This window comes from Pelmatolapia mariae, linkage group LG17, assembly GCF_036321145.2.
Source record: "Pelmatolapia mariae isolate MD_Pm_ZW linkage group LG17, Pm_UMD_F_2, whole genome shotgun sequence".
NCBI classification, from domain to species: Eukaryota; Metazoa; Chordata; class Actinopteri; order Cichliformes; family Cichlidae; genus Pelmatolapia; species Pelmatolapia mariae.
The window spans coordinates 19,301,223-19,326,274 of record NC_086242.1 but is presented as its reverse complement, the minus strand read 5'-3'; the positions used below and the strand labels follow the sequence as shown (position 1 = coordinate 19,326,274).

The following is a 25,052-nucleotide window of genomic DNA, read 5'->3' as shown; positions in this document are numbered from 1 at the left end:
TAGGAGCTTTCAGTGGGCTTTTTTATGAGGGGAAAGGACAGAGAACCCACTGACAGGTGACGTGACTTAGGTGACGTACCTGTCAGAAGTGTTGGATATAACAGGCAGCAAGTGAACAGTCTGTTCCTTAACTTTATGTGTTGGAAGCTGAGGGTGACTGAGTGACTTTGACATAATTCAAATTGTGATGCTTAGGTTTAGAAACGACCCATGCAGCTTTAAACATGCAAAGGCTGGTTTTATAAAGACATAACACTGTTAAAAAGCTTTCAGAAATCCCTCCTTCATATTTTGTTAGAAAAATGGGAAATTGGTGCATTGATTTATTAAAATGTGTATAAACACACATGGAGACACAACACACTGCTTATGTTGAGGTAATGTTGAGGTTCGGGCTTTGGGGAGGCCAGTCCATGACTGATATGTTCCAGGTTTGTTCATCCTGCATTGGCGGCGTGTTTGGAGTCATGGTCATGCTGAAAAATGAGGCCATTCTCAATCATATGATCATTTGTAATCCATTTGTCCTGTTTCTGAAATTCTTTAAGGACACACTGCACACCATACACAGACATGTCAGGTTTTCAGCTAATAATTCTTTGGGAACTACTTTATTCCCAAAGAACTATGTTATTCCTGTGTTTAATCCAGTCTTTGGCATGTTTTGTAGCCTAAATTTATGGTTTGGGAAGAACTTATGTGTTTTGGTGACAGGCTGCTAGTAGCAAAGTGCCTAAAGACACAATTTAAAATAGGTTCTTTGCAAAGTTTGTCATGAACAGACAGAACACTGGTTCATCCCTTTAGTTAGATGCCTTTTTAATGCTTGAATGATTCATAGGTCAGTATTTAGTTGATTAAAAAAAAAAGAACTGGAGTGAAAATGAGTGAAAAAGCAGCCAATGTCCAAACTTTGCTCAAGACCGCTTTGAAAACTAACTACTAAAAAGTCGTACTACTTGGATGCAACATATAAAGAAACGGAGGATTTTGCACAGCACTGTATGCTGTCAAACTCTTCAGTTTCAAGAGTAGCATTCGGCCTGATTTGATCTGTAGTGGGCTGGACAAGAAATCAAAGTAAGTACTTTTTCCAGCAGTGCCTAATTTTCCATATTCACCCTTCAGTCACTGCACATTAAAATTTATGGATCACAGCAGATCAAGATACCAGCAACTTTATGATCCAAACTACTTCAGATCTGGAAAAAGTGCACATCTGGAGACATTTTCACTCCTGTGTAGTGACGCTAGCATCCCTGCGGTGGGTTTCTGTGCACTTTATTTAACAAATTCGATTTATTTACTAAATTTAATTCAATTTTCCCACTTTGCAAAGCTACCCAGTGGACCACACGGGATTCATTGGTGGATCTCGTGTTTGACGCCCCTGATTCAAGTGCTTTGGGATGAAGGAACTTTGCCAGAGCTGTGTGTTAAGTAAATTGCCACCTCTGGATCCCAGTCAATAAAATCATTCCATGCCCATGACATCACATTAACCCACTCATTTAGTCTAATGAGTAACCACTCGAATCCGCTTCCTCCCTTTTCTATTAAACCTTCAGGCCTGCAGGAGGGATTTCTGTCATTCTCTGCCCCTCTAACACAGATAACGCACAGCCCACTGAACACGCACACACTGGAAAGACAACGGTGGCTTTTAGATGTATAATTTGCATGTTAATTTTCACTGAGAATGCCGCATCTGAAATGTGGCTCTTGCACAGTAATCACAGCCTTTCGAAATTTATGAAAATGATTAAATCACACGGCGGCACATTCTGTACACGGCACGCTGTTATTATTGTGTTTCACGGGCAATAAGGCAGTGATTTATGGAGGGATTTCACCACAGCGTTATGAAGTTTGGTGGAGTCTCAGCATGACTGAGTGGCTGGAATTTGGCTGCGGATGACCACAGGAGGGAGAAAAAAAAAGTAATTGTTGTAGGTTTTCCGCTTCACCAAAGCTTCTGTGTGCTTTCACACTGACTGAAGGAAGCGTTCGCCATACCTTGTCATATTTGGTGACTATCTCAGCCCGCTCCTGGTCAAGTTTCACCGCTGCATTCTGCTCGGTATCAGACGCTGGAGAGACAACAAAAGAGGGGAGGGAAGGAGAGAGGAGAGAAGATGATCAGCAACAGCAACTTAGAATAAAGGTTTGCTGGATATTAAGATATACACTGCTATTATTTTAGGATAAATTCACCAAAAGAAAAAAAGCCACATTAAAAGAGATCAGGTTATATTTTGCACTTCATTTAAATACATTTGCAATCACGGTTTTCAAAAGATGTTTCTGAACCACTTTTGTTTAAATTGTGTTGTTGAGTGTGTATATTAGATGTCCTGTTTTACTTCATAGAACCACTTGATGGTATTATACTCAGTTTTTATAGTACTTCATTTAGATTTTTGCTTAGTTTGAGTCATTTTTACCTTATGAAGCAATGCTGCCTTATTATATTCTATATTAACAAGCTATTTTGCTTTATGTAACCCTCTTGGGATGACCACAACCAGAACCCCTGACCCAGCCATTTTTACTAACCCAACCTAACAGTATCTAGCAGCTCTGTAACTCCCCTCTCCCTGCTTCCCCTCTGGGGGTGATGGAGGTTGATGAGGGTGGTTTTTTGATCCCTGTGATCTCTTTTATTTCCTTTTCCCTGTCTCTTTACTTTAGTGGTGCAACACACGATGCAGGGAACAGTTTGAAGTAGAGGGCCTTTGACACTCTACTTCAAACCGATTTGGTTGAGGGACCGTTTTGGGAGGACACTCGAGATAAACTTATCCTAACCCTCGACAATCAGAATATGTGATTTTTGCTAGACTACATTTTATGCAGGAGTTCCTTGAAAACCATGGCAGTAATGGGCCTCCTGTAAGTTTTCTTAGGTGTTGTAACTGTCGCTGCTACTAGCTAAACTCAGCCCTGGGGCGCACACACATCCGATTATCCTGTCATCACAGACGTGCTGTGTGTTATTCCGGCTCCCTCTGAGTGTGCCAAGAGCTGACGTGGAGAGCGCACACACCCTTTTCAACACACACTCTTCAAACCAGTCAGAAGGAAACGCTTCAGTGCGGCACGTCCAGCGTGTCAGTCTGACCTCAGCCGGTGTGTGTGTGTGTGTGTGGCTGCTTTAAACTGACAGCTGCCGTGGCGAGGACGTCACCGCGCCACAGAAAGGTTTCCAGTGTTTTCCCAGCCTACGTGTCACATTGTGTGAGTGCTAAATGTGTTTATCCTCTCACACACACCGATAACACACAAACACACACACACACACCTCTCACTACTCTGTGGTTGTAAATCTGCATTTCCAACAGCAGTTTACACAGATACTTCCTGATTTAGCTGCGAGAGACAACCAAACACTGGATGTGTGCTAACAAAGCTCTAAATTGGAGTCACATTGTGTTTATGTTGAATCTGGTGTGCAGCATGTAGTAATGGAAGCCTTGTAGTGAGTCATACCTGGAAGTGGGAAGGGGAAGTAGCAGGCATGGAGCCCTCCGAATTTAGCATAAAATGACCACCAAGGAGGACAAAATGCTTACAAGGTACATCCTGAAGCCTACTGAACATCTACGCTACGCTCTCCCAGCTCTCAAGATCAAGATAACTTTAGAGATCCAAAGATGGATGTCAGATGGGTGAAAAATAACAAGCAATAAAATCATTTTAGAAGATTTTGAAAGCTCTTTTCTGAACTCACCTGAACTCTGGAAAAAACCCAGAATCTACTCTAATGGTCGTCAAACCACATTTTTATACCTATACTGAAGTGTCAAGGGTGCAGAGGAGGTCATCAAACGTCGTCTTTATGGAGAAAAGAGTTCAATAAACCTTTGGATGGTAAACCGTAAAATCACCCCAAGGCCTGAAAAGCCTTCAGTGTGTTCACTGCCAACTCCACGGTGCCAAATAGTGAGATTTTGTCAACATCAGGCGTCTCTCAGCTTCGGTACAGAGCACGGTTTCAGAGAGGTAATCAGCCCCATAAAAGGGCGACGAAGACAGCATTAGGAAGCAGAAGTGGTGGCAGTGACATAAATCACTGGTTTCTGTTTGTGTTTTAGTGTCAGTTTGTGCACCAAAGATGCTCAGGTAGGTCTGGGAAAAGAAAATCTGCACAGAAAATAACAATGCATGCTGAAAATTGAGGCTTAAAAGTTACTCTGTGCCTTTTAGTGAGACACAAAAAGATCCTCCACCTTATAACATCTGCCAGGTCACTGATGAACCCCAGCGGGGTTGGGGTTAGGCTGCACGCTACATTTCAGATCAAGTCTCTTAACATGCAATCAGGCCTGTACAGCTCTTCCTTTATAGGATTTCCATTTGCTTAGAAGCATTCATATCTGATGAGTTGCGAGTAAAGCTTAATCTAGAGACTTGCCTTGATACATGCATCACCCAGATAAGGAAATCCCACAAAATTAACTGTTAGGCAGTAGGTGGTAGTTTCAGTCATTATGCAGATGCACTGTTTATAAGGTCGGGGAAACCTGCAGTCAGCTGAGACTGAAGAAGTCACTTGGTTGAGTGACGAAACGCTTCTCCTGCTGAAAACACAACGTGCTGGTGAACAGAGTCAACTTTCTGAGACTCACAAATATATGGATCGGAAACATTTGGAATTTGACCAGACGATGACACAAGAGGGAAAGTTGAGGCATTTCCAAAGCTACAAGAACTTGCAGCTGACAGTAAATGCAGTCTGGCCATCTAACGCCTGATCTTTTAATGACGAAAAACAACAAGAAGAAAATAACACAGTCAGCTATAAAAACCTCAAATCTCAAACTGCTGGCTTTTGCCCTCTTTAACCCTTTACCACTGAACCCCCAGCAGTCAGTGATGATGATCCTTATTCTGCCAGTTTTTCAGCCCTTTGCAGCTCTTTATTTGACTCCAGTCATTCTCCAACTTCCTCTCAGGGTCTCTGGGGTTCAACTGGAGGAAAGGCAAGACGGGAATTCCAAAACGCTGCGAACAAACATTCTCCTTATTGAGTCGGCTGGCATTTTTATGACAGGATGGTGTGTGTCAGTGAAAGGCATGTGGCTGTGGGCTGCCAAGAGCACTCTGCAGGAGAAGACGCCGCGAGCGAGGGGATGGGGGAAGAGACGTTCGTACACAGCAAGGCAAACTGTCTGGGGCAAATAAACAAATACAGTAAAGTCTTTTTCTGCTGGGAAATCCTGCCCGAGAGGCCCTGCGGTTCCCATAGTGAGCGGGGGAGGAATTAGGGAGGAAATGGGATTCAGTCTTTTCTTTGCACTAAAGCTAAGCCCCAACTTTGAGACCCTCACAGCCATATTAGTATTCCACAGCGGTCTGACTTTAAATAAATGCAATTAGAGCCCCTTTCATGCTTTAAGGATCACTCCAGCGTCTGTGACGGAGATCGGGTCTATGTTTTTATTTGCAACCGAGGAGCTCTTGACTTGCTCCAGAGGGTTTATGGCCATTTGTAAAAGACTCAGAGTTTATGTGGCATTTCATGTTCGGACTCTTGAAATATGTTTGATAATGAGCCTCCAAAGATGACTTCGACATGCTGCACACCATGGTCATCAGCTGGAGAAATGGTGACTCACATTAGGAACTTTATTGCAAATTTAATTGTGGGGAAGTCAAACTTCTACTAATTTGGCCAATTTATGACACAAACCTGCATGTGCCAAACCAAACCTTTGAAATAGAAATATTCATGTCCAATAAAAGAAAAGAAAACTGAGGAATAACGCTAAATATGCAAAAATTCCAGAGCAAGAGCTCTGGCTCATCTACTTTACATCAGGTTTATATGGTTATTTAATAGTAATTAAGCATCTAAATGATAACACTATGTGTTATAAAAAGAGATGATTGACTGATTGATTGATTTGTTTCTGAAGCCACAGTGCAGTGGGACAGATCCAGTTCTGCAGTCCTTATCCCTTGAGCGCGATCCCTGAGTCTGATCAGACTGGAGAGAGTGAGCAGTACAAAAAAGTGCTGCAAAATAAGCTAAAAGAGAAGATAAATCCCCTCTGAGCTTGATGGGCTTTGATTATTTAAATCAACTGCTTCATGCACACACATGAAAACACTGACTAAAGTCACTTCAGCTGCTTTAAATTGACAGAAGCCTCCAACTCAAGTAACTTCAATTATCTGTGATGTGTAGACGTTCATCTTGTGTTTATCCTTCTGGTTTATCCAAACTGGTTTGGCAAAATAAAGCATCAGAAAAAAGAAAACAGAGTAGCTTGTGAAGTAGAAATAAGATAAACAGGAACAAACATTGAGGGAGCATCAAAACAGCAATTATACATTTGGGGGTGGGATTTTCCTCGCTCCTGTCGCTGCCCTTTATCCTTCTTTCCAGACTACAGCCCCCCCCACGAAGCTGACCTTCCACCTCCCGCTCTCTAATTTGCCAGTCAGACCCCAGCGGCGAGGCCGATGAGGCTCCGTCTAACCGTCCCTGCCCCGCTGTGACTAAAATGTCCTCGCCCATCACCTCCCAGCCGGGCGCTACCCCGTCCCCACCTCTGCCCTTCACTCCTGCTCTGCACGATGCATTCAGGAGTGAACTGGTGTCAGCACTCAGAAGTGTTCACACATGACAACTGGACACCTCATGAAGTATTCAGGAAGTTAGGTACCACTTCCCCCCTGTGGGGTTTACCACTGAACAGGTGAGTGCAGTTCTCAGGTAGGAAGCTCACACGGCATTTTCTGCTTTAATGTAATCTTGCAGCCCTAAAGCCTCTTGCATCAGCAAAAAATGAAAAAAAGAAGTGACTTCATAATATTGAGCACATCAGGTATATGAAAGAACGATTCCACTGTGGTTTGAGGGAATATAAAAGCTTTAACAGAGAAACAGATTTAATGCTGGCTTCAGGTGCTGCTAACCCTACTGACAGACTTTCATTAGGAAGGGGTCCCCTGCTGCCAAAGAATCATGCCGAGAAATTTGAATTGCTTGACAAATGACAAATGTTCGGGAGCAACAGAGAATCAGAGTGAAATGGCTGTTTCTTGGACTACAACCTAAGACGTTAATATTCTTTAACGTCCTAGGACCTGCCGTCCACATATGTGGACATCACATTTTGGGTTATTTAGACCAAAATACTAAATTTTGCTCTTCAAGGGCCTGATATCCATTTACGAGGACATTATACTGCTACTGTTCTATCAAAATTTTAAACGAATATCCTCATATGTGGCTCTGATTTTTCATAAAAACAAAAATAAGGTAAAAAAAAAAATCTGGTAATTCTTTGTTTTTACATTCATCGGGCCCCAATATGCCCAAATATCAAAGAGAAATTAAAATTGCATGCCGTGGAAGAGTTCGGGTCTTAGGAGGTTAAAGAAGACCTTTTCTGCTTTTCCTTATTTTAATTTAATTCTATTTTAATTTATTTATATGGCACCAAATCATAACAGTAATCACCTCAAGGTGCTTTATATTGTAAGGCAAACACCCTACAATAATACAATTGAGCAACTGATGACAGGAAGAAACCTCCAGCAGAACCAAGCTCAGGGAGGGGCGACCGTGCTGGAGGTCATTTCCTGTCATATAGAACACTTTGCCCTGTTCTACTATATTGAACATGGCCAAGGTTTTAAATATCGAGGTCAGGTTAAAACTGATCTGAAAACTCAGTTTCAGACACTTTTTCCTGCTTTGAGCACTGTATGATGTCACTGAAAATGAACATCCCTAATATGACCATGTAAGGCACACAAATGGCCCAACCGTAGCCCAAGAGGTTTCTTTCAGTCTGTGGATCCACTAAGGGTCTGCACCAAGGTTTGGCACAAGATAAAAATTCATATTTTGAACTCTTAATCATGCACAGCTCTTTTAGAAGATTTTAAGATGCACATATGGAGCAGGAACATTTACTTGAAATAACGTAAACAGATGTAAGCAACGAGCCCCGGCTTTGACTGACTACATGTATATTTAAGAGAAATTTAAGAGCAGATGCAAGGATGAAGCCTCCAGCTCATAATTCCTCTAGGAGCCGCTCTAACCATGTGACAGGAAGTGTTGTGGAGAGTATTTGTGTTTTTCTTCCTCTTTATCACTTGCTGTTAAAGACCAGCCCTGACAATGTAAAACATGACAAGCATAATCACGGTCTTTCTTGTTCTCTCAGCCCTCTCATTCTGCTGTAATGAGCCCTCTTTGTTCTTTATCTTAAGGAGTCCTCGCCTGTTACAGCTCTTTGCTGCTCTTCCACCCATTGTTAGTGCATCTCTTACCCTCTCATAGATGCTATCTGTTCAGAAAAAGGAATAATTATAAGAACTATGATAAAAGAGGACAGGCTTGATTGGAGAAGAACTAATTTCCCACCTTTTGTTTCGGTGCTCACGCTTCGTTTTGAAGCTGACGGCCATGTGTGACCTGTATTCAGACCTGCACGTTCACTGTGTGCTTGCTAAACATGCAAAATGTGTTAAAAACAATGCAAACCAATGATCCCCTCATCTGTGATATAAATATCAATTCAAAAACAGGAGTAAAGTCTTGTACTGAGTATATTCCAGTAAAGGTGAGCTGGACGTTTTACTGCAGAGATTTTAACTCCAGAGGGTTTTCACTTCTGTAACCGTTCGGCCTTTTGAAAGTTTGCGGCAGCCTGACATTTAAAAAGATGAGGCAGCGTTTGCACGTCGATTTTAGGTTGAAAAGCTGCACGTCTGTACACTTTTAAAATACACTTTTGCACATTTTTCTTCACTGAAAGATGAACTTTTGCATTTATAACTTGTACATAAGATCTAAATTCCCCAAAAGTTAATTGCTGCAAATTTATCTGAGTGACTTGTGCTTTGCATAAGGCACCGCAATTTTTTTTTTTTACAGTGGGTTTAGAGTAAAAACAGGAAATATTCTGTCATTTAACAAAAATTTTCCTTTTTATAATTACAAGGCAGTCTATGTACGGAAGTGGATTAGGGTCACCGGATAAATTTTTTTTTTTAAAAATGGGCACCTTTTTTTTTTTTCTTTTCCAGAATTCTGAAAAAAAAGTCAGAATTCAGAGAAAAACTTCTGAATTCTGAGATTAAAGTCAGAAGTCTGAAAAAAAAAAAAGAGTCAAAATTCTGGGAAAAAGAGTCAAAATTCTGAGAAAACGAGTCAGAATTCTGGGAAAAAAAGTCAGAATTCTGGGAAAAAGAGTCAAAATTCTGAGAAAACGAGTCAGAATTCTGGGAAAAAAAGTCAGAATTCTGGGAAAAAAAAGTCAGAATTCTGGGAAAAAGAGTCAAAATTCTGAGAAAACGAGTCAGAATTCTGAGAAAAAAAGTCTGAATTCTGCCCACTCTCCCCCCCCCCCAGTGGCCCTAATCCTCTTCTGTAGTCTGTGCAATGAGCTAACAGAACTTTGTCTGTAATTTTATACATACATTTATTACAATTATTACAATGACAGGCTTCTTTCATTTACCACAGGAGTATTAATTTATTATGTAGTAAAACTAAAATTTATGTTTTTTCTTATATTAAAATATATCAGGGATTAAATGTGTATAGCGAGTGACTGATCTTGCATCGAAAACTAAAAACATTTTTTGGTTTATGACATGTAGTCATTCAAAATAAGCTCTCAACTTGGCTTTTAGCACTTACAATAAACATTTTACAGATCAAACAGCTGTGTAAGTGTTAAAAAACATGATTATTATTGCAACACATTGTTCTGTTGTTGCATCACTAGTTTTCCCATGAAAGCCACATCTAATATTGAATGTTTGCAAGCTGTGCCGGTACTTCCAGCCACTCCCTTATTTACAAGGGGTCGCCACATCGGGCAGCTCCGCATGTTTGATTTGGCAGATCTTTGCACCCAAAGGGATTTCAGTCTCCTCCTGAAGCTTTCACTTGTTAGACAAATGTGTAAATGGCTATACTATGGAGCCACAATTTCACAATATTAATGCTACTTAACGTTCGACTGAAACAAGCGGCTCTTTTAGATAAGTAATGCATCAGTAACGCAACTCAGCACACTCAAGTTTCCCACTTCACAACAAACAGATGAGGCAACTTTAGAGAAGCATGTGTTATTACTGTGCCTCCAAAACAATCATCTGTCTCACCCAGTCTTCATTTCCAACCTCAACGCAACTGCAGGAACGTGACACAAACCTCTGAATGACACCCAGCAACCAATAATCACAGACTCCAACCAGACTTACAGACAAATAATTAACTTCCATATTACCCGTGGCACATTCTCAGCTAGGATAAAGGAGAAGTTAAAATTCTGCATGTTTCAACAAAGCCAAAAAAAGGAGAAAAAAGTTTTTTGTTAAAGTCATTTAATTTGTAGCACCTTCATGTAAGAAGGCTCACACATTTATCAGCAGACAGTCCACAGTACCTCACAATCCACTATCAGCACACATTGTTATCATTCCGCTGTCAGGGCTTTATATTTGGAAGTGGCACATGACAGTTTACTGTTGAATGTCTGCACTTGCTTATCTTCTACTAAGTGCGGTGACATCATTTGCTGTTTGTGTGCAAAGTGTCACCAGTCTGTGTAACACTTCACATGCCTCCCGTGCACTAGAAGACTTTGAAAGGAATTAGAAAGAAAAAGCCAGAGCCCACCGAGCCGTCCAGGAAATCATTTACATGCATTCTGGTGGAAAACTTTGAAGGATAGCAGGTCTTGAAAAACGGAGCAGAAACTTTTTGGCAAAAGCTGTCGAAGCTGTCGACCCTTTGCTGCTACCTTCCTCCATGCTAGCTATGCTAGTAATTAGTCAGGACTGACATCAAATCCAAATGTGAAAAAGACTGATATAAGAAACCTCTGACTGACTTTTTACAAGACCATCTGATCAAGATGATGGGCAAACATCTGACATTTGTCTGTGACACTGAAATCATTTGAAAAGTTGCATGGTGTAAAGTTGGTCTTTGTTATGAACTGTAATATTAGCATGAGTTCACTAAACACAGAGCCTGTATGGATGGCAAAAAGTTTAAATCATGAAAGGTTTTGGCATTTAAATTGTCAGAAAGTTGACAGTTCTACAGGTGATTTTGTCCAGATGGTCCCACCTAATAAAAACTCGCGCAAAAAGTCAAACTCAACATAAAATCCAATCCAATAATATCCAGTCAATAATTGCCATGAGATCACACTCAAGTTTAGTCCAGTTTCATCATATAAAATATATATACGTGAAAGAAATTACAGATACAGTAAGTGATTTGTATTTAAGTACAAATCATGAAATCAAAATAAAAACCATGCAGTATGCCACTGGGTTAATAGCTAAATAAAGGCCAACAACAAAAACAGTAACTATTGACCGACCCATTTTTATATATATACATATATCTCTCTATATATGTATATATGTATATATATATATATATATATGTATATATATATCTCTCTCTCTATATATATATATATATATAGATATATATATATACACACACACACACATACATATATACACACACACACATATAAAATTTTAGCAGCTTTGGTCCTCCGTAGTGTAGTGGCCTACATACAGTACAGTGAGAGTGTCAAGTTTCTGATTAACTTTGGAAGTCCTAAAAAAAAAAAGAAAAACGTACATACAGATATATTGTCGGAATCTATTACCAATATTTAAACTTTCACTGGATTTTGCATTTGGAAAGGAGCTGATTATCTGGCAGTCATTGCAATCACTGGTGTAAAAATCACAAGACGCTCTGAATTAAAACCACGTGAGCAGGACATTGTGAGCCAATATTAATTTAAATGATCCATTTAGACCAAAAATACTAATCATAAGGCACCCAGCTAGAATGTCCCTCACATACCATCTATGTGCATGCCAACAACACAGAGAAACTGAGTGGAACTCCAAAATTGACTTCTTTTACCTCTTTTCAAGACATCCTGTGGATCGTCCGAGCGAGCTTTAGTCCGCATCGGTCACGGTTCAGCCAAGTCCAAAACACCAAGAGATAACGTGCACTACCTCAGCCCATCACTGTCACTACCCAGTGCTCCAGAAAGAGAGGAAATATGAGCGAGCAGCAAAGAGAAGTGAGATCAGAGCCGCTGCTGCTGCTGCTGTCACAATGCCGCCGTTTGTTTCACAGACAGACAGACTCGGACAGAGAAATCTGACTTCAGGAGTGAGCCGTTCCCACTCACAACATTCTCCACCCAAACACAACAACACAACAACAACAAGCTCTATTCAACACATCATAGAGAGGGAGAGAGAAAGGACAGAGGGAATCGCTGTTTCCAGACAGCCGACGAAACTTTCACAGATTTTCCAAATATCACAAAAATAAAATGTGAATCAGAGGAATCCTTTCAATTCCACGTAGGATTACAAAATGTACTTGTAAAACTCAACATCTTAGCGCTCATGGCAAAGCAATGTTTTATTAATGAAGCAAAAATATGTGTAAAAGTTTTGCTGTGCTGCTTCTGGGAGACAGAGAGCATGGGGTGTGCAAGCTGGGCAAAACTGAGAGAGACAGACAATGGCAGTTTGATGATAAACAGTTTCCATTAAAACTTCATTATGAAATGGACGTGATGTACCATGACGGGTCTTATGATGTGGCGTATCAAAGACGAGAGGCAGGGCGGTGCTGGGGAAACGAGCGACAGCCAACGCAAGCAAAAAAAAAAAAGCAAGAGAAGAAGAACGCTCAAGAAAGGGAAAGCCTGAAAGATCAAGAATGTGAAGAAAGTCAGAAAAAGGAAAAAAGGAAAGATCAGAAAGGAATGAAAGAAGAAAGAATGCTTAAAAGAAAGAAAGACAATGAACGAAAAACCGAAGTAAAGACAAAGATCACAAATGTGAAGAAAAGAACAAAGAGAAAGAAAGTTCAAGAAAAAAGTAAAAGAAACATGAAGAAAGTGAAATAGAAAGACAAAGTGTGAAAGAAAGATCGGGAAGAAAGGAGAGAAGTAAAAGATCAAAGTAAAAGATCAAAAGAAAGACAGACAAATCAAGAAGAAGGAAAGAGAAGGAAAGACCGAGAGAGTGAAAGAAAAACTGAAATAACGACAAAGATCAAAAATGTGAATGAAAGAAAAAGGAAAAAGAAAGATAAAAACATGAAAACGATCAAGAAAAAAGAAAAAATGATCAACAAACTAAAAGAAAGAAAGAGAAGTCGTGTCATCTCAGCTCTATCTGTGTGTGGCATCGTTACAGGAAGTGTGTGTTTGTGATGGGAGAGGCTGAATGATGGGACTGAAGGGCTGTTATCACTTCTGCAGCTCTGGGGTCACTGATAGAAACGAGTGGGTGGGGCTGTACAGCTTTCAGCTCCTCTGTGTTGTCTGGAAGCTCATCTCTCTTTGAAGGGTTACTCTGCTTTTGAATTTTAAACAGACAAATATACAGATTTACACCATGAAACTAAAATCTCAGTCTTATTTACACTGAAGTATATCATCACTGAAATCTTTGAAACAAAGCTTGTGTCCTCAGATACAGAACTGGAAACAAACCCAAAGTAAATAAATCAGAATTACATTTAAATCGACTTTACGACATCATTTAGCAGTCATCAGGGTCGTGACTACAGCTGCCATTTAAACAGGAAACACACTGAGCCAATCAGACACAGATCAATTATTGTATCTACATGTATAATTTTAGATTTTAAATATCAGAAAGAATTAAAATAATGGCTAAATACTGCAGTTCTGTGGACAATGTCTTGCTCAGTCTACCTGGAAACCATCTTTTTATCAAGGGATTCTTTCTGTCATTGGTTGTTTCTTGGTGGTTATAATCCGACTTGACAGTCACCATGAAAGAAAGAAAGCTACAGCTAGCCCTACCTCTACCTTCCTATAAAGTGGAACAAACCACAAAACAATGGCAGTGTTAGCCAATTGAATAGTGACTAATATAAGAGGTATGCATGTAGTTTCATAAACAAAATATCATCCGTAATCTCAAATGCTACAAACGAGCATTTGAACCACACAAACAACAGAATGAGTAAGAAGCAGTGACTGAAACACTGTTAAAACACTGATATTGTAACAGTGACACCGGTTGGCAAAATTGTCATAGCTGTGCTGTGATTCTGATTATATTTACATGTAAAAGGATTTCTGACACAGCTGTGGGGAAAGGGTGTGGGCACCCAGTCACCTGGATTTAAAAAGCACAGATTTCAGTTTAAAACCAGGCCTGTTGTAAACATCACTGAGCTGAAACTCAAAAAACTAAGAAACGTGAGGCTCACATCACCTTGTTAAAAAAGGGATGGAACACGTGACCTTTAACCCCTATCTGTTTCCTGTCTTCAGTTCTGTATGTGAGATCAGGCAGTTTGGTGGGTGAGCCTGGTGCTGTCAGCCAAAACTACCATCAAGCGGAAAGTAAAACACAAAACATACGAGAGAATGCTCACGATGACTCATGACGTGTCACTACTCTGAAAAATAATCCCAAGTTCAGTCATGTAGTTTCATCCTAACTGTGTGTGTTTGCAGCGCAGTTGTACTGGAACTATCTTGAGGACTGATCTAGTCACCAGGCTCACACAACACACACTTTCAATAAAAATATCTGAACAACATGCAGTCAAATATACAGTTTTATCTGCAAAGGAAAATAAAACTTGCAAAATCTTTACATTTAGATTTCATTTACAGTATTTGAAGAAAAAAAAAAACTTACAATAGAGTAGGGCTGTGCAATATGACCAAAATCTCATATCCCGATATTAAGACATCTATCGTCCGATAACGATATAAATCACAAAAATGCAACATTTTCTGTAAATTCTCTGAATCTCGGGCAGCTCGACTTGCATTAAGTGTTTCCAGCTGGGCGTCGTGTACCTGGAGTCGAGTGTTTTAACTGATGCATGAAACGATACATTTTTAGACATAAGTTGTAACAGCCGCCGTTTCCTTTGTGAGTATTTATTACACAGCGTGCTGTGGGGAAAAGCCTGTTCTAACGTTTGAGTCTAAGGTTTATTTTTTAGCACCTGACGGCTCTTTTTTGCTTCTCATCCGTAAATACTCTGCATCTTTCACGTGATTCAGTTTATTTTGAAAAGTCTCAACAGGATCTTGAGCTTTATTGTGAAAGGTTCATGTGGAAAATAAACAAGCGGACACGCCGTGGTTTTACCGTCGTTGTTGCTAACGACAACTCATAAAAACAAGTGCTTGTCTGTCTATAGTGTGGTTATATTAAATATAAGAGAAAGAGAGAACTTTAAGAAATTAATATAGCCACCAAAACGGTGAAAAAATATTGCCGTAAACAGTTTATTTTGCGACACCACGAAACAAACGATAGCGTAAAATGAAACGATAGACGTTTTTATATCGTCATCCGATATATATCATTATATCGAACAGCCCTACAATAGAGTTTTATTGAACCCATATTCTTGAAAAGCAATAAGAGTATCACTGGTGAGTAGACTCTTCAACGATACAATAGAAGAACTCTTTCCTTTTGTTGCTTGCCTACAAATCCCCTGGAGAACGTAGCAACTACTTTGCAGTATTTTTTTCTGGTTTAAAAATTCATGTCACTGTGGAGTGGAGTGGATTGAGAGACTGTGCATCCTTCTAACTGCTGATTCTTATTATACGATAAAAGACAATAATTTATAACAGGTCAGACCTCACACCACACAATAACCTGTGAAGCAGACAATGTGTGCTAAACAGACTGGTTCTTATATAGCACACCGTACTCTACTTGGACTACAAGCCTCATTCTCACACACATTTATAGAAACTCTTTCTTCTAGGGCTTTCCATCTAACACTCACACACATTCACACTCCAGAGAACGCATCAGGAGCAGCTTGCGGTTCAGGATCTTGCCTAAGGATATTTTGGCAAGCAGACTGGATGACAACCTGCTCTTCCTCCTGAGCCACAGCTACTGATAACCGCAGGTTTATAACATTGCACTAAAGGCATGCTGGGTAATGCTGGCTAAGCAGACTGGGGCTCTGTGCTGCACTCAAGAACAGAAAAGATAGATTTAGGATCTAGAAAGGAGAGCAGTTTTTCAGTTTGGCTTCATTTGCTGGACTTTCACTGTGATCGGCCACCGATACGATAAGACAACGAGCTATGCAGAGCTAACAGGTGCTTTTACATGAGGGCAGACTCATTTGTACCACAAATACAAAGTAAGTCTGAATGCAGTGAAGTGCCAGGTGTTGACTTTATTTGAGAACAGCTGCAGTAACCTACAAGCAGAACAAGCAGCCTCCTGCAGGGCAGCCTGAGGGTCGATTATTTACTCATTTTATTCATGATTTCTTTCCTTTTTTAAAAAAAATTATGATATTTAAAACTTAATAATCTACATACAATTACATCAATATATATCATTTAACCCGTCTCAAAGCCCATTGGTAAAGCAATAATCCCACTGACCCAGAAGAACTAAATGCTAATGTAAAAACATGTTAACCATCTTAGTTTATGAATACCGAGCTCAAAGGCTTCTTTTTTTAAATTTGCATGCAGCAGTGGCAGATTTGCAGACTTGCAAGTTACCACAAGGTGAATCAGGCGTCTATTAGCCAACAGGAGCCTGTAAAAGAACCGTACGCCATCGTTTTTGTTCAAAGAGACTAAATGCGGTGCAGATCAGAGGCAGCGAGAGCTAAATACAGGCCTGTCAAACTACCTCAGGAGAGTAACAATCAGACGGCTGTTTTCCCTCCTCTTTTTTTAAAACATGCACTCATTTCCGATCACTTATTTTTTTAATGCAAAATACTTTAAAGCTGCATTTCTCACATGATAGGAGCAAAATAAATGCACTCAGATGAGCGGGAAGATGAATGAAGCTCCAACAGTAGTTCAGGGAAAGTGACTCAAATCACTGTTCCTCAAAGGCTACCAGCACAACTTCCTCACTCGTTACAGAGCATTTCCTTATTTCTCTGGCATGCAAAGAGACTACACACAAATACACACATACTCAATTCTTTTTACTGCCTTTGCACAACTATTAAGGTTGGATTGACTTCGGTGCTGCGTTACGCTGGAGTATTATTACCCATTCAGCTGGACAAACTGAACCCCAGCGGATTTAAATCGTGCATAAACAGGAGACTGCAGCTGATTTACAGGATATATCCCACCAAGCCGACTTAATTATCTGTCATCCTCTAACAGTCAGCATGTGGAGATGACAAACGATAGAAAAGATGCTTCTGTGGTTTGGAGTATTCACACTGCCTTCAATTATAAGCACAGCTCTGGGCTTCAAAGCAGTGTGGCTTCCTGATCCCAAGGAGGACAGAGGAAATGAAAGCTGACCACATTTTATGTATTTATTTTTTTAAGCATACTTTAGAGCAAAAGAGCAACCGTTTATGCATTTCTGTGTAGAGAAGCATGACTGTAAGCAGTATTGAAACCTGATGAAGCCAGATTGTTAAATTCCAGAAAAAGAGGTTTGATCAAACACAGCCGAGTCTGTTAGCGTGAACGGAAACGGATCCAGCACCGTGACCGTCGCCGGTTTACAATTAACAAGACAGGACAAGTCGGGTGGGAACATTAGGAGCAAGAGGTCGGACCTGTTGACAGAAATGATGCAGAAACCCAGACAGGATTAACGGATCCAAGATTTAGTTATAAAATGGGTATAAGAGGTACCATCAAAAAGTTTAGAGACTGCACCTATTAAAAAAATAAAATAAAATAAAATAAATATCGAAACTATACAGCCATTCCCTTTAGGGTTGGATGCTTGTGCAGCAATACACCACTACCAGAGCTCCTGATGTCTTACCCTCAATCTGAATGTGACTGCGTGCATGTGAGCATTTAGGACGAATGCTTGACGACCTCCACTGCGTTGCATGGAGCCAAATCTGGTGAGCAGAGTAGGTGGTAAGTAAATTTTTGGAGACAAAAAAGGCTTCCAGCACAGTCCAGGTCGTTTGGTCCAAATGTTCTTCCCCAGATGCCTTGGGAATTTGGAAGCAATGGGCTAATGTGGGCTAACAAATACATGATTCATCAACTTGGGAATATTCTGAATGGTCTTTAAATTGAAGCACGAGTTGTAGCTCTTATCCACAGTGATGCAACTCAGGATTAAGGTTGGTCTGCACAAGTTTAGTAATTTCTCCCTGAACTTTAATGTGCACAGGTAAGAAATTCAAACAGGTCTTTCAGTGAGTGATCCAAATACAGCTGGAGCTACGACTACCCTGAAGAGGACAGCAATCAAGTTCAAGTTGGGTATGAAGTGAAACTGGACGTGACAAATGAGGGAGAGGGCAGATCTTGCTGAGAAACAGAGGAACACTGGACGCTTACAGGCCGGAGACTCGTTATTAACACTGCAGTGCAGTGCAGACACATAGATACCTTCCAAGAGTAACAATCTGATGAGATACTAAATTTTCACTCACTGAAACCGAAACACAACCTTATTGGGAGGGGCTGAGTCCCAACAAAAGTCATATTGTTTGCAATTCCATTATGATGCTCTAAAAGTTTCAGTTTAGTGTGATAAAATAGCCAAGGGGACGTCTAGCTATAAATACAGCGCCCTGTCTCAGGTCATGAAAGGCCATGTCCTAAACTTCAGTAACCACATGGATTATTAAATTAAATTATACAAAATCAGCCATTGAAGAGTCTTCATGAAGAGTTGGACATTTTAACACGGGAGACTATGAGGGTTGAATCACTTTTGGAGCCAGCCTCTACTGGCCGTTAGAGGAACTGCAGTTTATAGTACTTCCACACTGGCTCCAGTATTCAGTCCCAGATGTTGCTACCTGCTTGTGCATTCAGTTCAAATGAGTGAATGAGTGAGTTCAAATGCACTGAATATCATGAATTCTTCCCGATGTGACATTTGAGAGTGGATCGTTTGTTTGGTCTTCTCATTCAGCCCATAAACTGAAGGAAGCTGAAGTCAGAGCAATGAAGCCATGTGCCATTTTCCTACATACGTCAACCAAACTTCTTTATGTAGCTACAGAAGTTTCTGGCAATTATCAAGCACCAGCTTCACTATTCTCATCTGCAAGCTACATTGGTTTTTGCAAAAAGCTCCTGTTATAATTTGGTATAGTTATGCAGCACTATATAATGTATACTCAGTCAAACACCTCCCTCGTAATAGCCCAGCCTCAGTAATATCTGAAGGCCTGTTGCACCACTTGATACATAATTTAATAAGAGAAGGTGTGAAGCACCAAAAGCAGCGATCAATACGGCCGACTGAATCTGACACAAGCCGTGAAAAATACAACAAGCCTCAACGTTTAAATGACTCCACTGTCTGAGGCTAAACTCTGCACTGTTCTGCCAACAGAGTCGACAGCGGCGCTATGAAGTGTGCCGCAGATCTGCCCTTTTGAGGACAGGCAGGCAATTAGCCCTTCTGCTGCAATGTGGTTGTCAGCGGTCAGCTTTAGCCCAACACCCGCTGGGTCTGGACTATCTGCCAGTCCCTCCTTAGCTTAACAGCGTGTAGTAGTTTTCTTAAAGCTCCAGTCCAGAATAAATATAAAACACACACATGTAGCCATGCAAACACCCACAAAATGCCTACAGATGGTGTGTTCCTGGTATGCAAAACACCAAGAAGTGTCCTTGTTTGATGCTCCTGGTGCAGAATTTGAATATGTGAGTGAACCAGGTTTTCTTTTTTTTTCCTCGACTAACAGAGAGAGAGAGAGAGGAAGAGTATGAAGGTTGCTGAATAATGCAGTGAGCTACTGATGGTGTTGACCAGGAGCAGGCTGCAGTCTTGCTTTAGATTTGCTGTAAATCCCCCCCCCCCCCTCTCAATAACAGCAGTAGATAAACGCTGCTGCAGAGGGAAGCTCTGTGTGCACAGGGCACTTTTGTGGAATAAGTGGAGGGGATAATTCATGCACAGTGGAAAGCTAACACATTTCTCCAAGGTTTTAGTGAGAGCCGGACAGTTCCGCCTCTCTGGACGCATTTGGCAACCCCCCCCCCACCGATCAAGATCACAATAAATACAGTTAGTAGCTTTCAGCAGAATCAAACTGAAAAATAAACTAATATCCACTGAACAATAAGGGTCAGTGACCTTGTAATTGTGCAGAGTGTGAGGTGTTTTTTCTGCACATAGAAAAAAAAGATCCGGTGTACACCAAAGAGATTTTGGATGTTCACCAAAGGAAAATCCCCAAGACTGAGCTCCAATGAAGAGCAGCTGCAGCCCAATGGACAGACAGCGAATATACGCAAAGTTTAAGTAAAGTATCATTTATTTATTTAAGAAAGCGTGGTTGCACCTGCTTGATTTTTGAGGGTAGTTGTTTTTATTTTTAGGAATTCAGGGACCAGACTGAGATGGACCTACAGTTACATTTTGAGCCATTGAATAGCTGGTGCATTGGTCACATGCCGATGGTGACTGTACTATTACGTCACTTCTTTATACAACGCTGTTTGTACCCCGCAAATTGAGAAAACAGAGCTTTCTAACAAGTGCTCAACATTTTGAAAGTTTTCATTTTAACTAAGAGCCATGATGATTTTCCTAACTCAAAGAAAGAAATTCAAGTGTCTGAAACTAACCAAGTGAAGACAAAGCAAAATTTCAAAAATGTGGATTTATTTATGATGTGGAAACATGCCGTCTGCTGTTTTAGCTGACAATGAGTGACTCTCACTGGCTTGTGGTTGGACCTCTTGAATTTCTTGCATGTTGAGATACACAGAAGCTGGGCTGAAAGTGCTCTGACTGATGTCCGAGTCTCTGTGCATTTCATTTGTATCCAGAGATAATCCCCCAAATGGGACTGACACACAGACCTTGTTTGTCCTGTATGAATGAACTGCACATAACACAAACTCATGGGTAAATTCCTACATGATAATGAGATCCCCAAGTAATTCTACTCTAGTGTGGACTGAACAAACAGCTTTAAACGAGAGCCCAGGTTGAGGCCTTGGACCTCCCGCAGGCTGTTGCAGACTTAAATCAATATAAACGGATTTCCTTCCAAGAAAAGTTTAACAAAGTTTTCCAAGAATTTTCTGTCCTATGACTTAAGACCCTTGTCAAGTTCAGGTTTTTCGGCAACTTTTCTTCTGGCACCTGCTCCATTATATTTCCTACTATTGATGAGTTCAGGATGAAATATAGTACAGAGGGCTGCGGCCCAGACTTTTGGGAGTGGCTCTTCTAAATAATGGAACCAACAACCTTCAGTTTAGAGCATAACCTAATATATGCAATGGGGACCATTATTTAGAGAAGGGAAGTCAGGCTTATACACTAGTGATTAAGACCATAATCTCATTTGAAAAGTGTTTACTGAGGTCAGAGATGAAGAGAGAAGCAGGACCAATTGCCCATAGATTTCTATAATTGTTTTGTAACTTGATTTTTTAGAGAAGTCACTCCCTGCTGGCCATTAGAAAGAATAAATGTTTCAGGCACTTTCACGGTGGCTTTGATTATAAGACGGAGATATTCTGTTCATTTTGTATATAAAGCAAACAAGTAGTTAAAACATTGACCCACCAACAAGATCAATCAACCAATAAATTAACCTGAACCCACTCAATCTGAGCCACAGGAGGCCCTCCCCTCCCACTGCCTTACACCTTCTCAGGTCAGCTGCTTCAGTCTGGGCTCTACTTTTCTCTCAGTGTTGATTTCCAATCTCAGGAGAGGCTTCAGGTATGCTGGGGTCAGGCCTTCTAATAATCTAATCATCTACTGCAACTCCTGGCTTATTTACTAGCCTGTGACATCTTCGAGTCACCAGATCGTAGACTCAGCTACAGTCGGCCTCCTTCAAGTTACATTTTGCAAACTTACACTGCCATCAGATCACCTCCCGACCTCTGACCCCTGCGCTCCATCTCATTCATCCTGATGTTTCTTCCCTTCTTCTAGAGGCATCTAGTTAACTTATTCTACAGGTGAAAAGAGTAGCTATTTAAATGATTTGTGGAATATGTGTGGATGTGCTGTTATACTTGGTCTTGTGCTATGAAGCAAATGAAAAACTGGTAAAGAAATTAGCTGCTGATTAACCACTAAACAAGGTGCTTGCAGCCCTAACAGCTCACTTTAAGTTGTCTCAAAGGAAAAGTGTTCAAAACTGCGGGTTTACGAGTGCTCTTTCTCCTAAAACTAAGACATTACTTTATTAAAATGAACATGACATGTATTGTTTTTTGATGTGGCAGGAACCACTGAGCATGCTCAGAAATGTGGCAGACACACACACACAATCTGATGCTTCCTCACAAGTACATGTGGTTTTGATCCTGCAAAGCTGACAGGGAGCTGGGCAAATGATCAGATATTCTGTTATCTCACACACATGCCATCGCGCTATCCAGCCGAGGAGCTCAACAACATCTGCTGGTACCTCGCACCTTATCCCCACTCACCACTCCTCCCAGTCTGCACAGAGCTGCAGCGAGTGTATGAATTTGTGTGTCCTGTATCTGCTGGAGGCCGTCGTGCTAAATCTGCCTGCACTGATTCAGGCTGCGAGAGGAGCCAAGGTGAATTCGTCTGCAGGGCCGATAGACCGAGATAAAAATGACAGCCAAATGGAAAGTGTGGATCGTTAATGCGCAGTCATTAAAAAATATTATCATTCTTTAAAAGAAGAAGACAAAAAAAGTTATCTTCATGGTTGTCGATGTTGGACTGGATTTTGAATTTGACAAATGCAGCTCAATTAGAGAAAGTAGAGAAAGGCGATGGATTTTTTATTCAATTTTTTTTCCCAACTGCTTCTCTTTTCCTCAAGCAGAACAGAAGCTCTCGTTTATAACATGGTCTGGAAGTCATCGCTGTTTCTGTATCAGGCTTATTGCTGAGCATAGTCACCCCCCAAAGGCTCATTCTGAACCAGAAGATACTCTCAGATGTGATAATGATATTTAGGTAGATTCACTACAAACAATAACACAAAACGATGTGAGAAGTCTGTAACCCCGTTTATGCCACCTCTGTTACAGCAATTCATTCTTTGAGAAATCCCTATTGCTCCCATGCTGGACACGTACCTCTCAAAAAAAGAAAAAGAGTGTCCACAGAAGTATTTCAGTCATTAAAAACAGCTCAAAGGTCCCTTAATGAGCTGGACTTCACATATATGTTGTGGAAAAGCTGTCCCTTCACAGTGATGAAGGAATAACAGCACAAAAGTACAGACAGTTATGTGTATTTCCAGACAATGAGACCTTCAGATAATAATATTATAGACTACCCATTCATAAATTAACTAATACCATCTGATTGGATATTATCGTCTCTTTAACCTGCCAACTTCCCAGTGCATTGTCTGCATTAACGAAAAGAAAATGGAAGAAACGTAACAACCAGGAGTTAAACTAGTAAATGACCTTGTCCAGTGACCAAAAATAAAGCACCTGTGTGCTGGAGAATGTAACATCTGTCTCCATCGATCTTTTCCGACCAATGATTTGGGACCCAAGTCCTAAAATATTGGCCCCCCCAGTGCAACCCATGCTGCAGCGCTTCCTTGTGTGCTTGAATTGGCCCTACACAAGTGTCCTAGTGGGGCCAGTTGATAAATTGAAGCTGTTATGAATGCCAGCTGGCAGGAGACAAAGCATTTCCTACCTGAATTCAAGCCTTTTAAATCAAATATATCCTGGCTGCTAGAGCAGGTACATCCAGTGGATAACAGTGGCTTCAAGCACATAAAGGTTTCTACATTTGCACAAGTGGAATAACAACATGGGGCAAATCAGAAAGAGTCAGGTGAAAGCTGAAATCAAGTACATGAACACAGAATTTAGCAGGTGCAAAAAAGACCAAGAAATATGACTAAATTAAATAAAAGTATTTCTAAAAAAAGATTACATTTCGAAGAAACCTGCAACAAGTGCCGATTAAACTGCCCATCAACTTCTCATTAAATTTATGCAAATTTCCCCACAGTAACAAACAGAAGCTTATTTTTTATTCGAGCAGCACTGAAGCGACAAGCTGTGCCTTTCCTCCTCCTGCAGGGGCAAAGAGCTCGGGCAAACCTGTGGCTACGACAACAAAAAAACGCCTCCTGTTTGCAATAGTGGCGATCACAGATCTCACAGGGTGGCATCCAACCAGGAGACAGGACCGGGTCAGTGGTCAGATAGTGTTCCATTACTCAGAGCACCATGCTTCATTATTCAGTGCACACCAGAGAAATGAAGCTGTGAGACACACACACGCACACACACTCATGTCCCACAGCAACAGAGCTATTACAGAAGCTGCTCGAGGGGCATGTCCGTCCCATTCAGACTAATGACACATGGCACACCAAAAAGTTCAAACTCATCCACAATGACATTCAGTACAAACTAATTAACTTTATTATTAAACTGGACCGTTTTTGTGCCAACGAGGCCACATCAAATCAACTATCAGAAGTGTTGCTTGTGACACTGACTTTTAGGGACAAAGGGGGCATTAAAGATCCGTTAAAAATGTGTGTGTTAAGGACATCCTGAGCACAGAGGCTCAGCTGGTTCATACCAAACACCCAAATCCTCACGAGTGCTGTCGTTTTCATGACAGTTCTCTTGGTTTTAGAGTTTAAGTATAGCCTAGGTCAACCTGTAGATAAGACAATGGCCGTGTTCAGAGATCCATAGAATATGACCAAAGACCAATCGAGTTCTCTTTTCTGACCCATCCTAATTCAAGTGAATAATCTCAGTTAACGTAAGATGCTGTTACTCTGTAGTGAGTGTAGGCTGTCAGCTGGTGTCCATGTTTATTTACTCCGGAGGAGGCTGTAAAACATCGTGAAAGGAACCTGACAGGACCTGATTTTTCTGTTAATAAGTGCTGTTGTTAGCAGCTGTTAGCCTATATTAGCTTCTGTTGGTAAAAATTTGTTTGATGTGGTTCTAATAGTGTCGTATGTGCCCAGTCCTAACCACATAATTTGGTCTTCTAAGAGTCAGAAAAGGAGATTAACCAGGCTGTGCTAATTGGCTATAATTAGCCCCTCCTCATCTATAGCTACG

At 40.8% G+C, this 25,052-nt stretch overlaps 1 protein-coding gene across 3 annotated transcripts in view; it reads right to left on the bottom strand.

The window, feature by feature from the left end:
• usp6nl (USP6 N-terminal like) overlaps positions 1-25,052 on the bottom strand; it is a 93,369-nt gene that overhangs the window by 28,909 nt on the left and 39,408 nt on the right. For 2 of the 3 annotated variants that reach the window (XM_063501069.1, XM_063501065.1), the window contains one exon: positions 2,017-2,090. In XM_063501069.1, the coding sequence (XP_063357139.1) occupies positions 2,017-2,090 (74 nt within the window). Of the gene's footprint in view, positions 1-2,016; positions 2,091-11,935; positions 12,063-25,052 lie in introns of those variants that run through there. The other variant, XM_063501066.1, reaches the window with a different exon arrangement.